At 35.4% G+C, this 9,892-nt stretch overlaps 1 protein-coding gene across 1 annotated transcript; it reads left to right on the top strand.

The window, feature by feature from the left end:
* The first annotated feature begins 3,410 nt into the window (after positions 1-3,410).
* Positions 3,411-8,576, top strand: LOC112041218 (alpha-mannosidase At3g26720). The gene is made up of 12 exons (XM_024014518.2): positions 3,411-3,428; positions 3,897-4,039; positions 4,200-4,320; positions 5,084-5,203; positions 5,596-5,661; positions 6,063-6,175; positions 6,319-6,403; positions 6,843-6,953; positions 7,029-7,124; positions 7,224-7,271; positions 8,039-8,107; positions 8,201-8,576. Exons 1-12 carry the CDS (start codon positions 3,411-3,413, stop codon positions 8,414-8,416), a joined length of 1,206 nt encoding a protein of 401 aa, XP_023870286.2. The 3' UTR covers positions 8,417-8,576.
* Positions 8,577-9,892: the final 1,316 nt, after the last annotated feature.

The following is a 9,892-nucleotide window of genomic DNA, read 5'->3' as shown; positions in this document are numbered from 1 at the left end:
ACTACCAGCACTGCCCCCGCAGATGTACATGGTATAGATGAGATGAGATTCATGCCCACCCCTGGTGCTGTCCCCCCTGAGTTTGTGCATTCCGAGTTCAGCCAGACACAGATACCCGCCCCCCCACCAGAGGCATCACACATTCCAGATCGGCCGCAAAGGCCGCAACGGACACAGACACATCCTCCTGATTGTGGGACTGGACATGGTACTATACTTCGATTCAATACCGATTACATATACATCTTTTTATAGTTAAATGATTTTCATATTAGTATTTGCTTGTGTTCTTTTCAGGCAAGGTGAGACCAGTCAAGGAACCAGTAAGGAGAAGAAAACGGGGATGATTAAATTGTACGAATCAAAGGTCTGGTTTGTGGCTTTGGTTTTTCTCTCAACTCATATTTTACAGTGTGTTTGGGCCTGTGGGTTATGACAAATGACACAAATACATGGCTTGGGCCTGTATGGTTTTGGATTGTTTCATTGCCTAATGATTGATTAAATTGAAAAGAATATATATATATATATATACTCTTGATTATGTGTTGAAATGATATGGAAACTTGTTTGAAGTGAGGGTTTTGATGGATTTTTTGGGTTTTGTGATGTGCAGATTCAATTAATAAGGATTGAGTTGAGAGTGCCCGAATATGGTTGGACGACGCATAAAGTTTTCCATCTTATGAACTTCATTGTTAATGGAGGTGATATTTAAGTCATGGTGATATTTGGGGCATTGAGTATACTTTGTCATTTGGTTATAATTTGACCCTGTTTTTTTTTTGGGGTTTTGCCTTTCTTATGTTGCAGTACGTGCTGTTGTGTTTAGATTTCACACGCAAGTATTTCTGTTGCATCCAAGGGTTAGTTCATTGAAGTTTCTTACAATGTCATTGCAAAATTTTAAATCTTTAACTTAGCTATGTTATGTAATGTTGCATCTGCATTGGTTTTCAAGTTTTGTGTGGTAAGAGTTCTGGCATATGAATGCAATCTGCAAATTTTTCCTTTTTTTTTTTTTTTTTCACTGTACATTTTGCTTAGGCATTATCAAGCACACTAGAGCTCCATATATTTTCTGAGAAGTATGAGGCAAAAGTAATGGAAATAACTAAAAATCACCTCGCCTCATAAGCAGTTTTTGAACAAATACAAGTATTCTCTTTTGCACTTTGATTTTGAGAAATACAAAGGTTTAGGAAATTGTTCCTAAAAGGCTCATGTTCTTCATTATCTAAAATTGCTAGCTTTTTAACTTAAATGTTCTTTTGTTTATATGATTAATATTCACAAAGATGGAGCATCACATCGATTTTTTCCCCCTCAAAATATACATGTACAGAGCATGATTGTACTCAAATAATTGCAACAAAATAAAAATGAAAAAGAGGAAGAAGGCTGAGCAAGCCTTCCACGCACTTTAGAATGTAGGCTGTACTATTCTGTTGATCCTTCTGGATGGGAGTTCATATTTTCTTTTTTTCTTTTTCTTTTTTTTAAAGTCATCTTTTTTGGGCAGAGATATATCACCAGGCAAGTAAATGTTCTTCTATTTTCTTTTGTGCAATAGGATCTTTTGTTATCAGGATGTAAGGCCAGTTCTGCTCTCCAATGAGATGTAAAACTTGTGGATGTGGAAAAATATTAAGTTATTAACCTTCTCGTTACTATTAATGGACAGGCAAGAAGTTTACCGACCGATAAGCTTAGAATTGTTTATATTTCAGTTAATGCTGGAATATATTTAGTACAGGTATGACCCATCGCGTGATATGGCTATTTATTCTTCTTCTTCTCTCTCTTCTTTCTTTCTTTTTTTCTTTTTTTCGCATAATAAAAGACATTTCTTTCCCTTTGTTACTAAGCACATGTCATCCACTCATCCTAGCATAAACAGTACTAAGCAGCCTTTGAGAGCCACTATAGAAATGTAATATTACTTTCATGATCTTAAGAATTTAACCAAAGTGAGGTTCTTACTTCAGGTTTGCATCTGGGTATACCTTTGGATTGATGACAACAGCATTGTAGAATTCATTGGGAAAATATTTATTGCAGGTTAGACTTCAGGTTTCCAAAGATAAATGTTTACTTCAGATTTCTTGGAGATTGAAAATTCGTTTTTCATCTCAAAATATATATTGTACATTCTGAGCATTTCTTCTTTCATTAATCATCATACTTATTTTCCACCTTTTTTTTACTCCAGTTGTGTCAATCATAGCTGCATTAGGGTTCTTGCTGTATGGTGGAAGGTGAGTTTTTTGCATCATATTTGGTGCTTGTTGGTGTTCCTTGTCTTTCTTTGGAGTTTTATTTGTGCACTTGCTCCTGGTGGATTGACATAGCCAATGCTTACAGATTATTTTTCATGCTGAGACGCTTTCCTATTGAATCAAAAGGAAGAAGGAAGAAGCTTCATGAGGTATGTGCCTTCCCATTAAAGTTTGTCTAGTGGATCATGATCGCTAGCTTTGTTACAGTGAAATTTTCCCTTTTTATGGATAGAAATTGGGTAAATTGAATGTCAATAAATTAGGGCTGTCAATGGATCTGCACATGCCTTAATTTCTGTATACATTGATTAAATTTGATACACTTGATCTATATAGACTTGATATTGTCATTTTGGAATATGTTTTTGTGCTTGTGCATTTGCATGTCTAGGCAGCAGAAGCAACAATAACTTGTATTCTATAGCAATCAATTAATTTACATGCAGTATGCAGAAGATATGCACTAAAATACAAATTATACACACACATATATATAGTTTTACCTAAGGTGAGTTGTAGACTCTCCTGTCATAAAGTATACCCTCATATTGTAGGTCATAGGAATAGATTCATTTTGAATCTGCGAGTGCTGGATCTCAGACATAACCAATGCTCCGGGGAAGCACATACAGTTATGGAATGAGTAGGGCTTTTAAGGAGGAGAGATAGGTTTGAAACCAGCCATCTCTAGCTGGAAGTCTCATTGAGGAGAGTGTCTGGACAGACTATAATTCTAGAAGTCTCTAGTTTGACTCCTAGTTAAGGCATTTCACGATTTACCTGATGCTTGCTCAGTGGGGGTGTGTAGGCATCCTAAATGTGTAGTTATTTAAGTGATCTAGAACAGTTTCAGCAGTGAATTCAAGGTTTATGAACTTCCTAAATACTTCTAGGCTTTTCTTTATTAGCCTTAAATGAATAAATATATCAAGATGGCAAGAGGAGCTGTGGATGTAGATCACTTGACTAAAACTACTCTAGTAATTTTATGAAATCCACTATCGTTTGAACCAGATGTATGGGGTTCTGGTTTAGCCTCATATATTTCCTTGAAAAAGAGGGTCTGTGATCTAGGTTCCATTTATGTTTGTGGGATCTTGGCTTCTCTCTTTCTCTCTCTTGAAGGGGTATATGGCTGAGGAAATCAAGGTGAGTTGACTACATTTAATGAACAGACTGTGGAAACAAGATTTTCATAATGTCTTACCCAAACAAAAAAAATTGCATAGTATGAATTTAATATAATGTTGTGATTTGTTATTCTTCTATGACAGAGATTGGAGTAGGTAAAAAAGATTCTTTTGTCAATTTGAGAGATCTCTTATCATGCAAACTTTCAAGCTTAAACATTTTTATAGTGCCTTTTCAAATCACACTAGCTTTATTAAAGGGATGACTGTTCCTACCACTTTTTGGAGGAATGCTTAGGAGGGAATGGATGGCCATTTCGCTCATAGCCATTCCATTCATGCCCACCAAACTCCCAAATAATGTAATAGTTGGAATATCCCTTAAAGATCCTTTTTATCCAGTTCCTTTCCACTTTTGGCATTCCTTTCCCTTGTTTCAAATGGGATGAAAGTGTTGTCACCCAACCCTATGGGGTTGGTCTAGTAGTTCCCAAGGCTTCATGACCATGAGATCTTGGATTCAAAATTCCTAGCCAACATCTTTGGGCCACCGTATAACCATGTTAATGTGAATATTGGACTGTTATATTACAACCACACAGCTGATTTATGGTCCCTTGGAGTTATTCTGTATGTTGAATCTCATTGATTGTACTTTGGAATTGTTTATTGCTAAAGTAGTTGGATTGGATGCTTGGTAGTGCTTTTGAATCTTTTTCATTTGAACTGTAACTTGGTCTAAGAAATTTTCTAATTTGATTGATTGCTTGCATTCTATTCTTTATTTTAGTTTACTTCAAGTTTTGACTCTCATCCAGTTGCACTTGGGCTGGGGTGTTTGGCTACTCTTTGAGAGACCTGATCAACTCCTGAAGAGAACTCAGCTTATGGAACGTTGGGCAAGGTGGGAGGTATGAGTTCAGAGTGAACTTCACATTGTCAGGAATATTGTTTGCAGTTATATAGCTTTAGTGCTTTCATTTCTTAAATTTTAATATGTCCCATAAAGAGATGAGAATAATAATCTGTATAATCACAACTCTCATGCAGATCAGCAATTATGAATTTTATGGTGTCATTAAAACCTTATGTATGTTGATTTTAACCTTGTCATTAAAACCTTATGGTGTCATAAATTTTAACTTCTCTTGTATGTTGATTTATTTAAGCGATTACTTTTCCTCCCTTTTGTGGTTTGTTGAGATAGTGTTTATGCAAAATAGAAATAGAAAAATAGAAGATGAAATCACACAGGAAACACAAACAATTACATGGTTAGGCCTTAGGCCAATGCCCATGGGCAGCGTCAATGAGAAAGTATCACTAATAAAATAAGGAGATTACAAAGGTGGCACAAAAGGACTCTCACAAAGTCTAAACCCCAAATACACCCAAAGAGCTATCTTTCTCAAAAGCACACAAGAAGAGAATCCTTATTTTCTCTAAGCTAATGCCACGGCTTGAACCCTCTTTTCCAAAACAACCAAGATATGTATATAGGTGCTCCCTGTTTAACTAAAGAAGATCTAATAGAATTGGCTAGTAGAGGTCCAAATATTACTAGGGCTAGGTCAATAATATTAACCAAAAAGGCCTCTGAAACAACATGGTTATTATATGTTTGAGAAATCACTTTGAGGCTTTATTTGTTTACTTTATTTACATGAATTGTAGATTGGGCCTATACCTGCTGATGATGGGATTGGGAAAGAAATCACAACTCAAATCACAACAACAATGAAGACCAATAAGACATTCTACACTGATTCTAATGGACGTGATTTCATCAAAAGGGTATGGCAATACTTGCTAACTGTTGTTTCTACAATTTGTTTCTTTAAGATTTAGCTGCATTACTTATGATTGGAACAATGTGAATGATTTCGACTGTTGTATCTGCTATGTTTTAGGTCAAATTCTCCTCTCTCTCTCTCTTTCTCTCCCTCTCTCTCTATATATATAAATTTTTTTATTTTAATAAATGGCATCCCACCCGAGGGTGGGGAGTTGGGCATAGCTCAAATAAGACAACATTATCGTTATCATTAAGGATGAAAATTTGAATGGGGATATTTTGGAAAAGAAACATACATGATATGCTTGATTAAAAAATTGCACTCAGGGTATTTATTATAGTATTGACTTTCATTTCAAGGTTTGACCTCATACTTCTTATTTATTTGCAGGTCCGGGATTTCAGGACAGACTGGAACCTGCAAGTGAACCAACCAGTTGCTGGAAATTATTATCCTGTATGTTTTTCTTTTGCATGAAATATTTTGGCAACTATTCTTTTGATAGATATAAAATGTTAGGAGCTTTTTTAATTTATGTGAATTTTTATATTCATATTCCAGCTTTTTCTCTGCTTTTCCAATCTTTATATATTCATGCGCCTTTCAGGATACACACACCACATTTTTCCCCTCCCTTTTCTTGGACAGAAAATATATCATTTTGATACAAGGGGGGTCTTAAGTTAATGCTATTAGTTTCTTCTTTGAGAAAAAATTCTTTCTCAAATGTGATGTCTAGCAGTCTCCACAATGTCCTGCATATCAAGCAAAATTTGTTAATTGAAAGAAGTATCAATTGAAAAATGTATCTTTGGCTTCGCAAATCTTTTTCTTTTACCTTTACTCCATTGCTTCAGATCAATCTTGGAATTTATGTACAAGATAGCAGCATGGAACTCTCAGTATTGGTGGACCGCTCAGTGGGAGGAACTAGCTTAGTGGATGGTCAAATAGAGTTGATGCTGCATAGGTTTCTTATATCTCTCACTGCTTTCTATGATAATCAATTATAATCAATTATTATGTACTTTGATTCTGTTTTTATCCATTTCACTTGTATAAATAGAATTTCTTGTTCCTTCATGATCTCTGATGTGCTTCTCTGTTTCATAGGAGGTTGCTTCATGATGATTCAAGAGGTGTTGGTGAGGCATTAAATGAAACAGTTTGTGTCCTAGCTAAATGTGAAGGTTTAACTGTAAGCATCCTTTTCTCAAAAAAAAAAAAAATTGTAAGCATCCCTTGCAATGTCACATACAAGAACATGTGGTTCTATCGTTACTATATTTCTACCTGATCATGTAGTCAGTTTTCAAATATTCAAGGGGATCATATGATGTACATGTGTAATTTGGCTTCTGGCTGTCTTTAATAGCCATTTTCCTCAAGGCTTTTACCTTATTAAACCTATTCTTCTTCTTTTTTACTGCTGCCTTGTTATTAAATATCAAACTTATTTTTTAATTTATTGTCCTTTATTTGATGATAGACCATCAGATTATGGTTGCTTTTTTTGCTACAGTACACATTAACATTTTTTTAAGGCGCTGTAATAGAGATTGAGCGTGAACCCATATATTGCTATTTCTCTTTTTACTGCAGCTGTCACCTCTTATTGATCTATGGCTATATTGCAGGTCCAAGGAAAATTTTATCTCAAAATTGATAATATAGGAGAAGGTGCCAAGTGGCGCCGCACAGTTGGCCAGGAGATTTATTCTCCACTTCTCTTGGCCTTCACAGAGCAGGTGAATGAAAAATCTTGACATTGATTTGTTGCCATGGGGTCACAATGCTCAGGTGATTAGTTTTCCTTTTTTCAGGATGGAAATAATTGGATAAATTCCCATGTACCTTCTTTCTCAGCAATTGATCCTTCCTATGCTTTACCAAACAACATTGCTGTGATAACCCTCCAGGTAATGGGTAAATTCCTTATGAATATTTCTTCTAAGTTGGGCCCCGTTAATGATAATGAGGACGGGGTGGTTATAATTTTTTTTTTCTTGATATTGTAGGAACTTGCAAATGGAAAAGTGCTTCTTCGGCTGGCTCACTTGTATGAGGTGTGCTTATCTGCTTGTAAGGCTAAAAGTGGTCATTCTGGATACCAACTTAAAAGTTTATTAGAAAAAAAGATACCTACTTTAAAGATTTGTATGGGCTACCCTTAGCCTTAAGTATTTTGAAGTACAAATTCAAGAAACTGGTTTGCTTTTTAGGTTGCTCTGTCACATTGCTCTTCATGTAGGTTCTGTGTGTTGTGGAATGAGTCATGACATACATTCTCATGCAAACTGTGATTGGCTGTTAGTTTCTTTTTCTCCAACTTTGTTTCTTTCTCATGTATATTTAATTATGTTTGCCTGTCAATGTGTGATGGGTTCATATATCTGCTAGCTTCTAGTTTATCTTGCCATGGTCAAAATTTTTTCATACACTCCCAAAATCTTTCTACAGTTTCTTTCTCCTTCTTTGAGAGCTGTTTTGCAATTTACTGTTGAGTAATTTTGAATTGGATATCGCTGGAAATGGAGGGAGTCATTGCAATCTACAATGATCTTACCAGAGTAGCAGTGTTGCACTATGAATCAGTTGCTTTCAAAATTCCCAAGTCCTGCTCTAGAACCAAAAAAGGAAACTCCTGGCATTTGTCTGTTGTCTTATATGTGCCAACTTGAATATCATCTGAGAAGAGTTTTTAACAAGTGACTGATAAATTTTAAGCATTACTCTTAAGCTGATTTATCAATTATCACCCTTTGGTTTACATATATACATCAATCAATATATATTCTAAACTCGACTTGGTTGCTCTTTGATGTGTACAAAGATTGGAGAGGACAAGGACTATTCAGTGATGGCGAGTGTGGATTTGAAGAAGCTGTTTCCAAAGAAGGAGGTAAGAACAATAAGTACATGACTAAATCACTCTTATCATTGGCAAATATGTTGTTGAATCATAATTCTTAGTTTCATTCCATATTCTTTGCAGATAAGTAAAGTAACAGAGGTGAGTTTGTCTGCCAATCAAGAAAGAGCTGAGATGGAGAAGAAAAGGTTAGTCTGGGAAGTTGAAGGCCCTGCCGAAGAATCCAAGGTGGTAAGGGGAGGGCCTGTCGATCCAGTAAAGCTAGTGGTGGAACTTGCCCCAATGGAAATTTGGACTTTCTTAATTGACTTCGATTATCTCCAAATGTTTGGTTCTTGAAAGAGAAGCTTAGGTCTAAGTTGCATTTTGGTCTAAGGTGAACTCTTTGCTAAGCTTCACTTCTGTATGTGCTAATGTCACAGTGTGGAAATATCTCTGTACAGTACCCATAATTTCAAAAAAAGAAAGAAAAAAGAACTGATAATCAGTTTTTATGTTATTGTAATTCATTAGTGGCTGAAGTTGAAATACCATTCAATTTGTAAGCACCAGAAAATGCCTGTTTGACCCTCGTGTTATTGATATCTCAGTAAGAGCAAGAAGAGTTCAGCACCCAGGTACCAAATGACCACCATTTTCGTGCGAGAGTAATTCTAGGATTACACTATTTTTTATAATTATACTACATGTAGATTGTGACTGATGCCTGTTTACTTATACATGGTTTCAACATTTTTTCTCCAACTCTCACAATCTGCAACAGAAGAGTTGTGGCACAAAAAAGTGTAGTGTTAAATTTTTATCTTTTTCCTCGACTTCTTTCTTGCATTTTAGATATTATCTCAGAATATCTAAAATTGAAAATAATGAGAAAAAAGAACCAACAAAAATGAAGTTTTAAAAAGTTCTATAGAAAAGTTACAAACTGAAGCTTAAAAAATGAAAAAAAAGTTACATAAAAAATGAAAAAAAAAAGGACATTTTATAAAAACACTCAAGAACGAAGTAAAATATTTCCGTGTGACCTTTTTTTTATTTTCTTAAGGCAAATTGGTACCCGAGTATGTGAAACTCGGGTACCAATCTGCCTTACAAATTTTTTTAAAAACACTGAGCCAACAAACACTGAGCGAGCTGCGAACTGTGGGCAATTTTAACAAGGTACTCGAGTCCTTGAAACTCGAGTACCTACTCCCACATTTATTACCCACCTACTCACATACGAGCGAACTGGCTCCAACGGCACGAGTAAATGCTACTTAATGGTACTCGAGTTCTTTGAGCTCGAGTACCATTTAACCATATACCAACCCATCCGCATTAAGACATTTTCAGTAGAAAGCTCTTCAGAAACTCCATGTGCGAGTCAGCCATCAACATAAGCTTGACTGTTTCGTCACCATCTACAAGTCCTTGAGTTGTGTTGGTGTCTCCATCAATCAACGTGCTATCCATTGATTCCATTCCACCGGTGAGTCAATTCTTTTGTGACCAGTACATAGATGTATTTGTTAAATGCTTAGTTTTTAAATTTTTTTGCATGAGTTAAAAGACCTCAATGAGTTTTTAGATTGTGTTTGTATGAGATTTTTATGCATGACTTTCATGTAATGAGTTTTGCACTATTAACTATGTGCAACTGCTGATACATACATGGTTCTATATATATAGTGAAAATTTAACTGTGTAATGGAAAGGAACTATTATTTTACACTAAGTAATGCCACATACACAAGGGTTTTTACAACATTTTTACAAGTTATTGATATGGAAAATTGTTACTTGTTCTCAATTGGACTCATTACAGACATTACT

Source organism: Quercus suber, unplaced genomic scaffold (genome assembly GCF_002906115.3).
Source record: "Quercus suber isolate HL8 unplaced genomic scaffold, Cork oak 2.0 scaffold_552, whole genome shotgun sequence".
Lineage (NCBI taxonomy): Eukaryota > Viridiplantae > Streptophyta > Magnoliopsida > Fagales > Fagaceae > Quercus > Quercus suber.
This window is presented reverse-complemented; position numbering and strand designations above follow the sequence as displayed.